The sequence below is a fragment of the Suricata suricatta genome, chromosome 8, assembly GCF_006229205.1.
Source record: "Suricata suricatta isolate VVHF042 chromosome 8, meerkat_22Aug2017_6uvM2_HiC, whole genome shotgun sequence".
In the NCBI taxonomy this organism is placed as follows: Eukaryota; Metazoa; Chordata; class Mammalia; order Carnivora; family Herpestidae; genus Suricata; species Suricata suricatta.
The window spans coordinates 141,075,242-141,091,922 of NC_043707.1; the positions used below are offsets into that span (position 1 = coordinate 141,075,242).

General features: G+C 64.3%; 2 protein-coding genes across 4 annotated transcripts in view; one reads left to right on the forward strand and one right to left on the reverse strand.

Annotated features, from left to right (window-relative positions):
* Nucleotides 1-29: 29 nt before the first annotated feature.
* ACAP3 (ArfGAP with coiled-coil, ankyrin repeat and PH domains 3) lies at nucleotides 30-13,985 on the forward strand. 3 transcript variants are annotated; one of them, XM_029948487.1, is made up of 24 exons: nucleotides 30-188; nucleotides 3,818-3,875; nucleotides 4,553-4,672; nucleotides 4,878-4,931; nucleotides 6,065-6,123; nucleotides 6,825-7,008; nucleotides 7,469-7,513; nucleotides 7,653-7,748; nucleotides 7,833-7,907; nucleotides 8,309-8,320; nucleotides 8,937-9,049; nucleotides 9,137-9,188; nucleotides 9,425-9,525; nucleotides 9,602-9,713; nucleotides 10,014-10,222; nucleotides 10,302-10,371; nucleotides 10,498-10,592; nucleotides 10,675-10,877; nucleotides 11,022-11,129; nucleotides 12,163-12,261; nucleotides 12,368-12,588; nucleotides 12,719-12,828; nucleotides 12,926-13,036; nucleotides 13,121-13,985. In XM_029948487.1, exons 1-24 carry the CDS (start codon nucleotides 142-144, stop codon nucleotides 13,266-13,268), a joined length of 2,502 nt encoding a protein of 833 aa, XP_029804347.1. In that variant the 5' UTR covers nucleotides 30-141; the 3' UTR covers nucleotides 13,269-13,985. The 3 variants fall into 3 exon arrangements, with proteins under 3 accessions (XP_029804347.1, XP_029804348.1, XP_029804349.1); XM_029948488.1 differs by having other exon boundaries at nucleotides 11,025-11,129; XM_029948489.1 differs by having other exon boundaries at nucleotides 148-188; nucleotides 3,818-4,121.
* A 948-nt stretch (nucleotides 13,986-14,933) lies between these two features.
* The window catches only part of SCNN1D (sodium channel epithelial 1 delta subunit), a 5,677-nt gene continuing 3,929 nt past the window's right edge, over nucleotides 14,934-16,681 (reverse strand). The window contains exons 8-12 of the mRNA XM_029945952.1: nucleotides 16,476-16,554; nucleotides 16,331-16,388; nucleotides 16,100-16,158; nucleotides 15,909-15,984; nucleotides 14,934-15,792 (exon numbers count right to left, since the gene is read on the reverse strand). Coding sequence (XP_029801812.1) covers nucleotides 15,502-15,792; nucleotides 15,909-15,984; nucleotides 16,100-16,158; nucleotides 16,331-16,388; nucleotides 16,476-16,554 — 563 coding nt within the window. The 3' untranslated portion in view covers nucleotides 14,934-15,501. The remainder of the gene's footprint in view (nucleotides 15,793-15,908; nucleotides 15,985-16,099; nucleotides 16,159-16,330; nucleotides 16,389-16,475; nucleotides 16,555-16,681) is intronic.

Consider the following 16,681-nt stretch of genomic DNA (forward strand, 5'->3'; position numbering starts at 1 on the left):
GCGGCGGCCTCATTCCGGGGCGGGCGGGCGCCGAGCGCGTCGCGGGCGGGCCGGCTGACGGACGAGCGAGCGGGCCGGCCGGGGATGCGGCTCGGGGCGCCGCGGCCCTCGTGTCAGTGAGCCCCGCGCACCGCCGCAGCCATGACGGTGGAGTTCGAGGAGTGCATCAAGGACTCGCCGCGCTTCAGGTGCGCCCCCTGGGGCGGCGCGGCCCTTTGTGGTGGGCAGGGGTCTCAGCCCCGTCGGGGCACCTGGGGTCGCCGTGGGTGGGCGCGGGGTAGGGGGCGTCGTTGCCGCCTTTGTACTGGGCGCGGGAGCTGGGAGGGGGCGGGAGTGGAGGACCCCGCCTCGGACAAAGCCCTCAACCCGGGGCCCAAAGGCCTTGAACAAAAGATGCCCCTTGTGCTGGTCACCTCGCGAGAAGGGTGTGCGCGTGGGGGTGGGGTGGCCCCCGGTACAGCCACCTTCTGTGGGAGTGTCCACCCCCGCTTTATGTCTGCACCCTCAAGCTGGTCACCTGCACGGGGCCAAGGCCCTCCTGGCCCTGCGGTCCTTCTCTGGTCGGGGTTGCATGGGTGCCAGAAGCGTCTGTTCCTGAAATGTGTCTTGGTCCATGTGCCCAAAGCAGTGCATGGGTGTCAGGCAGCTGGAGCCACGCTTCAGCCTAGGGCTGGCTGCTTGGCAGAGGTGACTTAGGGGCCTCGAGGTGTGGGTGCAGGGCTGAGCAGACTGGGTGGAATTTTCAGGTGAGGGTCCTGCCCTGTGCCCAGTCCTGGGCCTGTCTATTTAGCCCTTCCTGGGAGTGCAGGCAGGCTCACCCACATGCGCCACGAAACACCTTCTGTGTGGCAGGTGCATATGCTTGTGTTCCTGACCATATGTGTGAGCTCTGCCCCTCTGGACCCTCCCTTGAGGGGCCAGACCCTGGACTTGAACGTGTGGGTGGGCTGCACCCCTGGGCTGGTATGCTCGAGGCGTGCACGTAGACTAGGGATAGGTTCATGTGTGTGTGTGTGTGTGTGTGTGTGTGTGTGTGTGTGTGAGCGCGTGCATGTGCTCATGTCATTTTGTAACCTTTCTGTGTGGACATATGCATGGATATATACCTGTATTGTGTGTTTACCATGCACATGCACATATGAGTTCCGGCACTAAACACGCATGTGTTCCGACACTAGGTACGTCTATTTGTACATCCGTGTGTTTTGTGTTCACGAGTGTACATATTTGCGTGTGTGTGTACACTGTGTCACTGCTTGCATGCACATTTGATTGCAAAGGAGCATTTTTACTACGCTTCTGTGCACATGTGTGCTTGGTCATGCATGTGTGTGCCTGCTGGAGGACCTGTGTGTGGATGCGCTGGTGAGCCTCAGCACTGGTGCTCTTACCCCCTGGGTCCCTTGCACAACTGTCACACAGGGCGGCAGCAGCTAAGGCTTGGGGAGGCTACAGATGAGGGGTCAGGGGTTGATCCGGGAAGGGGCCCCAAGGCAGAGGGGCTGGGGGTGATCCTCTGCATTCTCTCATCTTCCGTTGATGACTGGTTGAGGGAGGGCTGTGAGCAGCTCAGGCACCCACAATCGTGGGCCCCCACCGGTGCGCACTGTTCTCCAGGACCTAGGCCATCGGGGGAGACTTGCCAGGGCCTTGGTCCCGGCTGAGGCACCTTAGCCTCACCCTCACCACTTCCTCAGAGACATCATGGTCCTTCTACCCCCGAGTGGAGGGGTCCAGGCCCACCTTACCTGGTCAGATTGGGGGCACTGGCATCCCATTCACCTCCTGGTCTTCCCTCCCACTAGCCTGGTCTGCCACCCCTGTGGCTCACAGTGGCTGCAGTGGCTGCCTGGGTTTTGCCATGCTTCCTCTGGCAGGGAGGGGCTGCCCCTGGAAAGTGCCCAGCTGGGCCTGGGATGGGGGCTGTGGAGAGTCCTCTGAACTTTGGATCACAGGAGCTACACTGTGTTGGTTTTGGAGTTGGGCTGTGATTTCACAGACGTTTGAGGTTCTCTTGGGGGGTCCCGCTGTCTCCTCCCTCTCAGGGACTTCCTGGGGGCAGGCCTGGGACAGCCAGAGTGGGGCTGGGTGGGAGGCTCACAGTGATGTGAGGCCAGGTGGCCTCAGACCTGGGAAGAGGGACCCTGCCTACATGCTCTTGGCCTGGGGAGAGCCCTACAGCCTTGGGATGCACGTGGGAGAGTCCAGACTCTTCCAGACAGGCCTGGAGGTGCAGCCCCTTGTTCTTAGTGCCCCCTCCCCTGGGTGGGGCTTCAGGCGCTGAGTCATGGCTTTGGTGGGAGAGCCTGCCTCACCCTCCTCCTTGTCATACAAGCTGCTGGAGAAATCCTGGAGGGAGGCAGGAAAGGAGGCCTCGGTTCCTTGGGAACCAAGGCTGTGAGAGCTGGGAGGCACGGGGCTCCCGGGACAGGGTGCTGACTCTTTGCTCTCTGCTGAGCACCCACTTTGATCCCATGGGCACATTCATCAGCATCCGGTGCAGCCCCACCCTTGTGGGGGGACTCCCCCCGCCCCTGGCTTGCCCGAGGGCAGCAGCTCTCTGTGCAGCTGCTCAGGACAGTGGGGACAGCCGGGGCTCCTTCTGCAGCATCCACTGCCACCCGGTTTGTCCTTTCTCTGGAACTCAGAGTTCCCTTAGCCCCTCTGGAAGGGATGGGGGCTGCTCCGAGGGGAGCCTGTGTCCTGCCAGGGAGCATGGTCGGGAACTTCCAAAGTCTGGCTAGGGGTGCCTGGCACCCTCCCCACAGCTCCAAATTGTGGACATGTGAGGGACTCGGAACACGGCGCCCCCCTGCGGCCATGAGGGCAGCGAGGGGCCACTAGGCCCGGCTGGCCTGGGCTCTGGCTGACCTCCGCCTAAGACCTGTCCCGGGAGCTCTGCCCCTCACCTCTGGGCCTGTCGTCGGCCCTCCCTCCCTGTCATCCTTCATCCCAGGAGGCCAGATGGGCTCAGTTCATCAGCTGAGTCGGCTGTTGGGGGGGCCAGGATCCTGGCCCTCTTTCCCTATTTCCTGTTCCCAGAACAAGGGGAGGGGGTCACGTGCCAGATCCATCTGCCTTGCCTTCCGGGGATTCTCCGGTCGTGGCTTCTCTGGTGATGTCATTCGTTAACTCTTCCCTTCCTGAGGCAGCCCCATTGTCAGGCTGTTCTGGTGGGAGTGGGCTCCTCTGAGGCCTAACCCTCCACTCCGTCTGAGCTGACTGTGGTGTTTGGTACTCTGAGCTTGGAGGAGTCTGGGGGTGCCCATCCAGCAGTTAGTCTGGGGTCTCATAATGCTGTCAGGATCGGAGAGAGCAGCTGGCCCAGCTTACGGGCCCTGAGACGGTTGGCCCCGGGTCCACAGACCCTAGGTAGGGTCTGGGGTCAGTGAAGCCCTGGAGACGTGCAGTGGCCGTGCCAGGAGGGTGGCCAGCAAGTTGCAGCCCCTCCCTCTATCCTCAGGGACTGGGCTGACCTTCTCTCCCTGGGGCAACAGCCGCCAGCTGCCACATTAGCTGACTGGGCCTCTCTCTGCCTGGGGTGGCGGTGGTGGGTGCTGGGTGGTTCTGGAGTCAGCCGGACCTGGGTCCCAGAACCGCACCCTCTGCCCAGGTTGGGCATCTGCCTTCCCCTGCTCCCATTTCCTGCATGTCTGAGGAGCATAGGACAGCAGGTGGGCCGATGGGAACAGGTGGCCATGAGCTGAGGGGCCCCTTTGCACTGCAGACCCTCAGAGAGAGGTGCACGGGGAGGGGAGCCCGCGCGGCCCCCCGCCTGCGGCCTGCGTGTCAGCAGCCACCTGCATTCCTGTTGCAGGGCTACTATTGACGAGGTGGAAACGGACGTGGTGGAGATCGAGGCAAAACTAGACAAGGTGAAGGTGGGGGCTGGGGGTGAATGGAGGGTCCTGGGCTGTTCTCTCTGCCCCCAGGCCCGGCCCTGACTTGGCTCACACGCAGGCTCGTGTATGAGTGTGTGTAAATGTGTGCCTGCGTGAGCAGGGTTTGCCACCTCTCTCTGGGTTTGTCCCTCTTTCTCCCCAGCTCTACCCTGCCTACAAACCTGTCCCAGGGGGCACATGCTGCACATGTGTGTCTCCCGTCAGTGGGGCTGGGTGTTGGTGAGTCCCCTCCACCATCATTTGGCTGAGGGAGTGGAGATCCGCTACGAGTGACTGGGTTGGAGACCCAAGGGCAGGGCATGGGAGGAGAAGAGGGAGGAAGGAGGGGCAGCACCCCTGAGCACCCTCACTGGCTGCTCCCGCCAGCCCTTGGCTAGGACCACATGCCCCCCTGGGCCCTGGGCTCCACACTCTGGGCTTTGTTGTCCTGCTCCAGCCTTCCGCTCTGGAGCCAAGACCCCCTTCCCCTGGCACCTCGCTGCCTTCCCGGCTCCAGGTGGGTCACAGGGAGGGCTGGCTTCTCAGGGACAGTTGTGTCCTGGGCACTGATGGGCCCTGGGGAGCTCCCGCCTCTGTGGCCTGGTCTCCTGGAGGAGGTGCGGGCCGCCACTTGCAGGCCACGAGAATGTGGCCCCTTCCGTCATCCGCAGCTGGTCAAGCTGTGCAGCGGCATGATCGAGGCTGGCAAGGCCTACGTCACGACCAGCAGGCTCTTTGTGACCGGTGTTCGAGACCTGTCCCAGCAGTGCCAGGGCGACGCCGTCATCTCGGTGAGGGGCAGCCGATCTCTGACCTCTAGACGGGGGTGGAACAGGCAGGCAGCCCCTTGGCGGTGCCCAGGCCCTGGGAGCAGGTGGGCATCTGTGCTGGGCTGCAGGGGCGGGCAGCTTGGACACCTGTGGGCGAGGTGCCAGCCACCCTGGGGACACAGCTGTCTCATCTGAGCAAGGGGTCCCCCTACCTCGCCTCCCCCAGGAATGTCTGCAGAGGTTCGGAGACAGCCTGCAGGAGATGGTCAACTACCACATGGTAAGTGCTGGCCACAGTGGGGTGATGTGTGGGGGCCTGTCCAAGGGCACATCCCTCTGGCTTCCCATCCCAGGCGGTGCCCCCCCCCACCCGCCCCCGCCGGCTCCCCACAGGCCCCGCCCAGCCTGGAACAGCTCTCAGCTGGCTCAGAGGGAGCTGAGCTGGCGGGCTGCTGGGAAGCCACGTTCCTATTCCTCCAGTCTGTGGGGGCGGGGGGGACATCACTGAGGTGCTCTGTCGTGTCCCTGATGGGGGCCAGGCAGTGGGGGGTATTTGGATCCTGGGAGTGGGAGGAGGTGGCAACACGGCCCAGGTCTGAGGGCAGTGGGGTCTCGGGGTAGGAAAACCTTAGAGGCTGATTAGGGCCCCGCAGTTGAGCGGGGGTCTCTGGCCAGGCAGCTGACCCCACGTCCCCTGGCTGACTGCCAATCTTGTTGCCACCCAGGCTGGGTCTGGGTGACCTCAAGCCCCTCAGGGCCCCCAGCACAGGACACGCAGAATAGGGCCCAAGGCACATGTGGGTGGTCAGACCCTGGCTTGGGAACCAGATCCCCAGACTAAACAAGGAGCCCCACCCTCACAGGGGAAGTTTAGAAATAAACCAGCTCAGGATAGCTCTTTCTGCACTGTCTGTCTGTTTGTTCCCGGTTAGGGCCCAGCCCTCCTCCTCTATTGGGAGGGATCTGATTCTGGGTCTGGTCAGTGCTGTAGGGACCCCTGACCTGTTTCCTAGGTCAAGTCCCTTGGAAGCTCTGGGCTCTGACCCTATTCTTTCTACCGTAGGCCCCGCCATCCTTGAGATGGCCTCCTAGGGCCGGTAGGCAGTGGGTGTCGCTCCATGGCCTGTGTGTTGGCATGGGGTAGTTCCGGGGGGTGGGGGGGCTGTCTGGGACAGCTCTAGTCTCTAGGCTGGCTGACATCCTGGGCGGGAGATGGGCAGGTGGGCCCAGCTGTGGCCTCTGGCCACCAACCCAGGTCTGGGACCACGCCCAGTCCCCTGGACCCTGTGAGGCTGGCTCTGTGGGGGTACCCGGCGGGGGCCAAAGCAGGGCTGGGCAGGGCTTTCTGGTCAGCAGTGACAGGGGCTTGGCCCCTGGAGCCCTAATCCCACTGCCCCTCACCTTGGCCCACAGATCCTGTTTGACCAGGCCCAGAGGTCTGTGCGGCAGCAACTCCACAACTTTGTCAAAGAGTGAGTGGGCCCAGAGCCCTGTGGGAGGCCTGGCCTCTGCTGGTGGTGGCACCTGCGATGGTGCGGGGAACAGATACAGCTATGCCTCCCTGGGGGGTCCTGGGGCTTGCCTTTAAGACTGTGGGTGGGGGACTCAGCAGGAGCAAAGGCTTCCACGTAGGACAGGCCTGGGGTCAAGGAAATAGTGCCTGGAGGGCAGGGTGAGAGGTCAGGGAGCACACAGGGTAGACAGGAGGGCCTTAGGCAAGGATGTGGTGGGCTGTAGAAGGAATTAGGGTGGTGGGAGGGCTGGGGGCTGCATGGAGGCCTGAGCTCTGTGCCTTCATGTGCAGCTGGGGTGCCTGTGGCACCCCTGGGTGAAAATGTAGAGTTGAATCTGAGTCTGAGTCTGGGGTCCAGGGTAAGGCGGGGGTCTCCCTAGGCTGGAATGGTCCTGGGAGTGAGGTGGTGAAGGGAGGGGGAGGCCCTGGATCATGGGTGGGGCCCTGGTGGGAGAGGGGGAGAGTGGAAGAGGAGAGAAGGAGAAGGAAGAAGAGGGGGAGGAGGAGCACCGCGGGGGCGGGGGGAGATAGGCAGGTGGGGAAGGGAGGCCCTGCCCAGGGGCACAGAGTGGGCACAGTAGAGGGAGGGCATTTCATGGATGTGGGAGATCCTACATGTACCTCTCCCAAGACCCTGGCCTGACACCTGCTGGCCCCCAGGGATGTGCGGAAATTCAAGGAGACCAAGAAACAGTTTGACAAAGTTCGGGAGGACATGGAGCTCTCCCTCGTGAGGAATGCCCAGGCCCCACGGCACCGGCCCCATGAGGTGGAGGAGGCCACAGGTGCCTTGACCCTCACCCGGAAGTGCTTCCGTCACCTGGCACTAGACTATGTGCTCCAGGTCAGCTGATGGGCACCTGGCAGTTGGGGCCTGGAATGGGGTGGGAAGCTGCTCCTGTGTGCCCACAGACAGGCAGAGAGATCTGGTGCTCGGAAAACCCGAGGTGCCGGATCTTGGGAAGGGACAGGGTCGCAGGGTGCCCAGGCAAGGGTGGGCTGGGGACAAACCTGAGGCTTCAGGCTATAGGGGTGGGGCTGAGGCCTTGAAGATCTTGCTGAGGGGGCCTTGGAGGGCCTGGGAGCAGGTCTGAGAATTTCTGGCTTTGCCCACGGGAAGAACCCACAGTCCTGACGTGGGGAAGGACTCCATGGCCATGGGAGCGTGAAGCCTGCACAAGTGCAGGGAGCTGAGGATGGGCTAGGGGTCTCAGGGAACCACAAGCAAGCCTGAGAGGCCTCTGTGGTAAGGGACAGTCCATGGGCTGCCTCAGCCCTGACCCCCTTCGCCCCTCTCCTGGCAGATCAACGTACTCCAGGCCAAGAAGAAGTTTGAGATCTTGGATTCTGTGAGTGACTGGTTGGTGGGGGGTGGGGAAGCATTGGCCTTGAGTACTGGCCTGTGAGGTTCGCAGGATGTGAGTGCACCTGCTGGGCCCCCGGGGCCTGGTCTCACCCGTGTCCCCCCTGGCTCCCGCCCCCCCGCAGATGCTGTCCTTCATGCACGCCCAGCACAGCTTCTTCCAGCAGGGCTACAGCCTGCTGCACCAGCTGGACCCCTACATGAAGAAGCTGGCAGCCGAGGTGAGCCTGTGGGGTGGGCTGGGGCCCAAGACCCAGGTCTCAGGAAAAGTATTCACTTCCCTCCCTGGTGCCCCTCCCCCACAGCTAGATCAGCTGGTGATCGACTCAGCAGTGGAAAAGCGAGAGATGGAGCGAAAGCATGCTGCCATCCAGCAGCGGGTGAGGCCCTGCACTCCCTGGCCTCCCTGCACGGAAGGGGGGCCCCAAGAAGCCAGGACCCCTTATCCCCTCTCCAGGCCTGCCCATGCTGCGCTCAGAAGGAGAGGTCTTCATTCTTAGGAGCCTCAACACGGTGCAGTGGGAGGGGCATCGGTCACTTAAGGGTCACTTAGAGGCCAGCCTGCTTGGGTCACAGATGCTGGGGCTGGGGCCAGAGCTGGGACCCTGGGTTTCCTTCCTTCGAGGCCAGTGGCCATCTCTGAGGCCTCAGCGCTGGCTCCTGCCCGGACAGCCCAAGGGTGGAGGGGGTGCAGGTAGGAGAGACTGTTCCCAGACCACTGGGAGCCCGCTCACCGCCCTCTCTCCCTCCTCATACCCCCTCCTGCTCCCCGGGCCCTCAGACGCTGCTGCAGGTGAGTGGGCGCATGCCCTGGGGGAGGGAGCCGGGTGGGGGGAGGTGGGGGGAGCAGCTGAGCAGGCTGGGCGGGCCTCTGCCCTCCCCCGGCCCTGCAGCGCTTCAGCACCAAGGACACCTCACCTTCCTGCGAGAGCCTGCGGTGGCGGCTGGCTGGCACCGGCAGGACGTGGGCTGAGCTGAACCGCGTCCCCCGCGGGAACAGCAGCAGCTGTCCCTTTCTGCCCCCACTCAGCCAGGGGAGCAGGTGGCCTGGCCTCCTCTCCTGCAGCCGGACACACAGGACAACGCCCAGTGTCTCCTCAGTCTCTTGTGAATGGAGCTCTGTCAGGCTGGCTGGAGCAAGCCCAGCTGGCAGTGTGAATGGGGGACTCAGGATGGGGGCAGACAGCTTCCTTCCTGATCCCAGAGCCTGCTGCCCCATGAGGCTGGGGGCGTGGGCTGGGGCCTCAGCTGTGCGTCTGCCCTCAGTGGGGTTTCAGGGTGAAGGTCCCTGCTAGGGTCAGAGCAAAGCCCCACCTCAGCGTTGGCCCTGGGGGAGCCCGGCAGGGCAGCAGTGTCCTCGACAGCCAGAGCTGGGCACTCACTGGGGGCTGGGCTCCAACCACCCCCAGGACTTCTCCTACGATGAACCCAAAGTAGAGTTTGACGTGGACGCGCCCAGCGGTGTGGTGATGGAGGGCTACCTCTTCAAGAGGGCCAGTAATGCCTTCAAGACGTGGAACCGGTGAGGGAGGGGCCTGCTCGGGGGTCTGCGGGGTCAGACATGGGGTTGACCCTGCCTGACCCCCTCCTGGCCCATCCACCCGCCCAGGCGCTGGTTCTCCATCCAGAACAGCCAGCTGGTCTACCAGAAGAAGCTCAAGGTGCGCTTCAGGGCTGCTGGGGCTGGTCAGTGACAGCCGCCCCCCCACTCTGGACCCGGGGGCGGGCTGGGCAGTGGGAGTCACACAAGGTTGAGGACACTGAGCCTGAATGGTCAGAGGGGAGAGACCACGTGGGTCTCAGATGGTCTGTGTCTCTAAAGTGTAGCAATAAACGGGCGGTCAGTGCAGGGCCAGGGCTGGGTGCTGAGCGCAAGGCCGCGTGCTGCTGCCTGCAGGATGTGCTCACCGTGGTGGTGGATGACCTCCGACTCTGCTCCGTGAAGCCGTGTGAGGACATCGAACGGAGGTTCTGTTTTGAGGTCGTGTCACCCACCAAGTGAGGAGGCCCAACCTGGGGCGGGGCGGGGGAAGGGGCTCCCTGCCCGCCTGGCCTGACAGTCCCCCACCCCCAGGAGCTGCATGCTGCAGGCTGACTCAGAGAAGCTCCGGCAGGCCTGGGTCCAAGCCGTGCAGGCCAGCATTGCCTCTGCCTACCGGGAGAGCCCGGACAGCTGCTACAGTGAGGTGTGGCCCCCTGGGGACCTTCCGTGTGCGCGCGCGCATGTGCCTGTGTGCGCAGGGAGCCGGCCCCTGCAGGCGGTGCGCAAGCATGCGTGTGCAGTGTGAGCACAAGCTGGTGCACGTGTCGCTGTGCGCGTTGTGTGTATGTGCGTATGAACATGCATGCACACGTGGGCACACAGGCTTATGCTTCAGGTGGCCTAGCCTGTGTTGGCACCTCTGGGTGGGGAGGGAGAGGGGGCCCACTGGGGCGATCGAGGCTGGAGCTCCTGAGGGCTGAGTGGCCCCTCACACCATCCCCAGAGGCTGGACCGCACGGCATCTCCATCCACAAGCAGCATCGACTCTGCTACGGACTCGCGGGAGCGCAGCGTCAAGGGCGAGAGTGTGCTGCAGCGCGTACAGAACGTGGCTGGCAACAGCCAGTGCGGTGACTGTGGTCAGCCGGACCCCCGCTGGGCCAGTATCAACCTGGGGGTGCTGCTTTGCATTGAGTGCTCAGGCATCCACAGGTGCGTCCTCGGGTGGGCTGGAGCTGAGGTGGGGGCGCAGAGCCATGCTCTGCCTCACTCCTGCCTCCTCACCGTCCAGGAGTCTGGGTGTCCACTGCTCCAAGGTGCGGTCCCTGACTCTGGACTCATGGGAGCCAGAGCTGCTGAAGGTGTGTGTGAGGCTCAGCCACCGGCAGGGGGTGGTGGCTGCGGAGGGAGCCAGGTCTGCAAGCATGGCCGGGGTGGGGGTGGGGCGTGAGCTGCGGCTGACACCTGCGCACCCTTTCCTCCACTAGCTGATGTGTGAGCTTGGAAACAGCACCATGAACCAGATCTACGAGGCTCAGTGTGAGGGGCCAGGTGGCAAGAAGCCCACAGCCAGCAGCCCCAGGTGAGGTTGGGGGGCGCAGCCTAGATGGGGCAGGGGCAGCCCCCTCCCACGAGGTACAGCCTCATGCCCATCCCTGGTGCAGGCAGGACAAGGAGGCCTGGATCAAGGACAAGTATGTGGAAAAGAAGTTCCTGCGGAAGCCACCATCGGCACCAGCCCGGGAGGCCCCCCGGCCCTGGCGGGCGCAAAAGTGCCAGCGCCACCACAGCTCCCCCCGGGTCCCTGCCGCCCGCCGCAAGGTCCGGCTGGAGCCCATCCTGCCTTCTGTGGCTGCTCTGTCCGCAGGTGCCAGCGGGCTGCTCCTTTAGCTCGCATGCCCACGCAGGGTGGGGGACGGGCTCCCGCAGGGAGGAGGAGGGAGGCAGGACTCCCAGTAAGACTTGGGCACCCTACGTTACCTTGGGCCTCAGTTTCTCTACCTCCCTGCAGCAGGTGCTGTGGAGCGCAAGTTCCGGAGGGACTCTCTTTTCTGCCCGGATGAGCTGGACTCTCTCTTCTCCTACTTCGATGCTGGGGCTGCTGCAGCCGGTCCACGGAGTAAGTGCTGTGAGGGCCCTGGCCCTGTCGCCGACCCCCTTGGCTCAGTGAGGCCCGCAGAGCAGGGACAGGCATGCTCGCCTGTGAGGTGGGTGAGTGTGGGCAGCCGTGGCCACGTGCTCAGACTGGAGGGAGGTGTTTCCTGCCGGAAGGACTGGGCTGGGGGGTGGGGGGAGGATTTGGGGGCCAAGAAGGGATAAGGCTGAGATAGCATCTCAAGGGTCTGGGGTTTCTTGGCCACTGACTTGGAGACCAAGACCCTGATCCTCAAGAGTGATGTGTATGAATTGTGTGTGTGGTGCACACACTGAAGTGTATGTGGGTGTGTGGCTGGATGTGCGCACGGGCATATAGGTGCGTGTGTGGTGTGTGCTCACGTGTGCTGAAGGCCGCGCATGTTGGGGGCCTGGACTGCTTTGTGCTACAGCCAGCCTGTGAGAGGCTACGGTGCCTCCTTCCCAGCCCGTCTTGGAGTTGGGGGCCACACGCTGCACACAGGGTTTCCCACCAAGGGCTTCCGGCTAACGATTTGCCAGCACCCGGTGGTCTGGGTCTCTTGTAGAGCCTTTCTGGGCAGTGTAGGCAGAAGGCATGGACCCAGGCCAAGAAGAGACAGGGCTGCTGGGGGTGACAAGGGGGTGCCCTCAGGCAGCAGAGGGCGCTGCCCCACCATTCCTAAGCCTGAGGCTGCCCTTGGGTAAGCCTGCTGAGATTTCACTGAGCGGGCACTCACCACAGACAGGGCCGAATGCCCACTGTGCGAGGTCATGCTTTGCCCATCCATCCTGCCAGGGCTGACCTGCCTCGGGGGCGGGGCGGGGGCTTCCGCTGGGGTTGTGCTCTATGATGTGTTCCTTTGTCTCCTTTGAGCCGTCCCTTGGTTTTCTCCCCTTTTCCCCCATCGCAGGCGGGCTCCCCTCCCCTAGTGGGGGCATATCCTGTCCCTGGAGGATGGGTGGGGGTCCAGCCTTCCCGCAGGGCTCTGGCGGGAGTCAGGAGTGCTGAGGACCCTCTCTGTCCCCGGATCCCGCAGGTCTGAGCAGCGACAGTGGCTTAGGCGGCAGCTCTGATGGCAGCTCTGACATTCTGGCCTTCGGTGCAAGCTCCGTGGTGGACAGCGTCACTGAGGAGGGTGGGCGCGCCTCCCGGCCCCTGACCCCCCTTCCCTGCCCCCCTGCCCCGCCCTTCCCCGCCCCCGACCTGGTCGCAGCCCCTGACTTCGGCACCCTTCCCCATAGAGGGTGCAGAGTCTGAGGAGTCCAGCGGTGAGGCGGACGGAGAGGCAGAGGCCTGGGGCCCGGCGGATGTGCGCGAGCTGCACCCTGGCCTCCTGGCGCACAGGGCGGCGCGTGCCCGGGACCTCCGAGCGCTGGCCATGGCGCTGGCGCACGGGGCTGAGGTCAACTGGGCCGACGCGGAGGATGAGGGCAAGACGCCGCTGGTGCAGGCTGTGCTGGGGGTGAGCGGGCGCGGGGGTGGCGCGGGGCGGGGCGCGGGGCTTTCAGAGCCCTCTGAGGGGCCCTGTGCCCTGCCCCCTGGAGGTCAGCAGGGGGCCATTTCCTCAGCTTAACCTGAGCTCTGCACCCCAGGGCTCCTTGATTGTCTGTGAATTCCTTCTGCAAAACGGAGCGGACGTGAACCAAAGAGACAGCCGGGGCCGGGCGCCCCTGCACCACGCCACACTCCTGGGACGCACGGGGTGAGTCTCCGCCCAGGAGGCGGGGTGTGGGGTGGCTGGGGTCACCTCCTCCTGCCCCTGGCCAGCCCCGACTCGAATCGTCCCCTCCACCCTTCAGTCAGGTCTGCCTGTTCTTGAAGCGGGGGGCTGACCAGCATGCCTTGGACCACGAGCAGCAGGACCCGCTCAGCATCGCGATCCAGGAGGCAAATGCAGACATTGTCACGCTGTGAGTGCAGATGGGGGCCCTGGAGGGGGTGCGCAGGTGAGGGGCGCTGGGGGGAGGCCGTGCCTCACGCTGCGCCTCCCCCAGGCTCCGTCTGGCACGCATGGCGGAGGAGATGCGGGAGGCCGAGGCGCCCCCTGGCCAGCCCGGCGCCCTGGCGGGCAGCAGCCCCACGGAGCTCCAGTACCGCAGGTGCATCCAGGAGTTCATCAGCCTCCACCTGGAGGAGAGCTAGGGCGCTGGGCCCCCTCCCCCCCCTGCCCTGGAGTCCCCGCTGCCTGCTCCGCCCTCCTTGGAGTTCTGGGGCTGTGAGAGGGAGCCCAGCACTGAGTCTTATGAAGCCCCACATTTCCCCTTGGGAGGTGCTGCATCGTCTGGTGCCCCTCACCACACCGGGAGACCCTATGTCTTCAGGTGACCCCTTCCTTGAGAGCCTGGGTTGCTCATGTCACAAACCACTCTCAAGGCTCCATGCCATCTTGTGCCCCACAGACACCCTCGCCCACTCTGGGGCCCGTGTCACCTCGTGCCCCTACCTTTACTGCCGTGGAACACTGACCTGCTAGTTGGGTCCCTCCTACACACCCCCAGAGCCCCTCTGCCAGGCCCTGGGGCTGGTGGCTGGCCACCAGCCCTTTTCAGGGGCAGGAGGGGCAGCCCATCCAGGGAATCAACCCGTGTACCTCACTTAGTGACCGGCATCCAGCCTGGGCTTCTCGGGTGCTGGGGGTGGGCTGCGGCCTGGGGCCTCAGCTCTGGCCGGACGCGGGCGTCCGCGGCCAGGTGGCTGGCCACGCAGGCCCCAGTGCTGGGCAGCCCGCGACCCATCCCTGCCTCCTCCAGAGGCACTTGCCCCAGAGCCGGTGCATAAAGGACTTTGGCACTTTCCACCCCTGCATCAGACATTCTTTGTCACAGACTGAGCGGATTTTCTACAATGATCTCTTTCTCACTTTGTCTTGCGTCTTTTCTCTGTGGACTCTTGAGGGCCACCTGGACAGGCCTGGCTCTGCCCGCTGCTGAGGGTGGGGCTCCTGCAGCGCTGTTCTGCCCCTCACCTGCTGGCTCCTCTGCTGGGCCCTTGGCTGGGCCCGGGGGTCCCCCAGCCCGCTCCCCAGGGCCCATCAAGGTGTTCACTCTGCATTCCCCTTTCCTGGGGCCCTGGGGCGGTGGCTGGGCCTCTCCCCAACCTACATCCTTGTTCAGGCCAAGGCCAGTTGGCTGGTCACTATGCAAAAGCTGTCCAGGGAGGCTCCATGGGCGGCAAGGTGGGTGCTGACTGAGCCCCCCCAACTCCTTTGCCTGTTGGCCGTGACCCCTAAAGAGCAGAATTAACTCCCTCCTTTCTCCCTGCTTGAGCTCTGCCCGCCCTCCCACCCCACTATCTGCATCAGGGCCTTGGGCTGGCAGGACCCGCCCCTGCTCCAGATCACAGTTAATAAACTGCTGCTTGCACCCCTGCCTGTCATTGGCTCACCTGCCTCACTCCACTCTGTCTCAGCTGGGGAGGGGGTGTCTCTGGGTTACCTGCCTTCCCTAAGGGGTGGCCCTGATTGGGGTAGCACCGGTGGCCCAAAAGGACACAGTAAGCCAGAACCCAACCTCTGCCTGCTGGGGACCTGCTGGGGGAAACCGACTTCTGCCCCCCGCCTTTCTCTGGCATGGACTGAGGCCCCTGGAGGAAGTGGGGGTGTGTGCTAAGCGGTGGGGGTGATCTGGGTCTGGTCTTATCTCCTGGGCAAGCCCCGGGCATGCAAGCTAGCTGTGGGCACAGTGCCCTCCTGCCCCCCGGCCCCCACAGCCAGTCTGCAGCCCCGAGGGTGTGGCGGTGCAGTCAAGGGCTCTCCGCTCACTCAGGAAGGGAACCGGGGAGGTGCATACACTCTGGCCACCAGGTGGAATCACAAGTTTTATTACAAAGCAGCCCAAGGTCACCAAAGTTACCTCAGCCTGGCCCTACTCTTCCTTCTACCAGTCCTGAGTTGAGGAAGGTTCTGCTTGATGCCTGCACGTACCTACACGTGGGCGTAGACAGATATGATGGCACACTCAGAAACACACGTTTGTTTACACGACACACGAAACACAGACACATTCCAATGTGGAGCTGCCCCCACCCCCTTGCATGCACACACTCACAGGTATGCCGACCAGACGTGGGAATCCAGGGTGGTGGGGACACGCCCTTCCCCCCTGCCCTGGGCCTCCTGGAGTGAGGCCACCCCTGGGCAGGGCGCTGGCTTGATGAGAGGCCCACCAGATCCAGCGCTCCGGTACGTGCCTGCAGGCTCCATGTTCCTGCTTCCTGGGCTCTGGGTTTGGCTTGGCTGGCTGGGTCGGGGAGGGGGGCTCTGTGGGGCTGGTCTGGGCCACCAGGAGAGGCCACTGCTGCCGTATCCCTCAGGGTCAGAATAAGGTCTAGCTGGTCCAGGTGTCAGGAGGCTGGGGCTCTCACTTGGCCTAATGCTTCAGCCAGAGCTCCAGGAAGCGTCGGGGGAGATGGGGCCAGCAGGGACCCCCAGAGGATGAATGTCATTCCCGCAGTCAGTGGGCAGCTGGTGGGCCTCCGGCTTGGCATGGGACGCCAGTGGGGCTGCCCCTGAGCGGCCCCCCTGAGCCCTGCGGAGCCGGCGCCAGCCCAACAGCAGGGTGAGGGCTACGGCGTCGAGCAGCAGCTCCAGCAGCTCCAGGACAGAGAGGACAGAGGAGCCAAACCACAGGCTCCAGAGGCTGCCCATGGCGGACAGCAGCTGCGGCACCTGCAGGCGTCAGCAGGCTGTGAGCAGGTGCACCAGGCTGCGCCACAGCCGGCCCCGGGGGGCCTGGCCAGCGTGGTCCCGCCCCCACCGCAGCTCTTGGCTTCTGGCCGGCTCACCGAGTAAATGGGTGTCTCGTCCACTGTACGGTAGTTGAGCTCCTGGTAGAAGATGTTCACCTTGGCCATGTTGCTCCTGGGACAAGGCAGAGGTGTGAGGGGCAGGGCTCCTCCTTGGGGCCCAGAAGGGCAAGGTTGGCAGGGGCAGGGGGGCGAGGACGCGACCTCTGGAGGAGGAGGGGCGCACCCACCTGAGGCTCTGGCTAGAGCTCCCTTGGCCCCGCTTGCCCAGCACAGCCAGGATCCAGTCCTGCACACAGAAGCCGCGTTGTGGCTGCTGCCCCTCCCAGCCCTCAGTGTGTCACGGGGCAGGTGTAAGAGCAGGGGCTGCAGGGGTGCAGGCTGGTCCCGGGCGGGCTCTTTGGGACCTGTGAGGCCCGCCAGCTTGGGAGCCCCTCACCCCAGCCCTTCAGGGGACTCACAGCTGACTTGGAGGAAGGCCACCGTGAGGTCCCAGCAGAGAGCTTGTACGAAGACTCCCTAGGAGAGACAGATCCCCATAACACTCCTGCTATGTTGTGCTATGGCAGTGACCCCTGACCCCGAACCTTCACACTTGCCACTCACCTGCAGGGCCTGGGGCAGCGTGAGGCACAGGGAAGCCGGTGGGTCCCCAGGTCCCTGTAGAGGCGGTAGAAGCAGTGGCCTGCAGAGGGGGGAGGGGGGTCACAAATGAACCCCTTAGGATCGACCCTGACCCAGGTGGGTGGAGGATAGGGTGCCCCCAGGGGCGGGGCGGAGCGAGCAGGGCGGGGCGGGTCTCACCCCAGGCT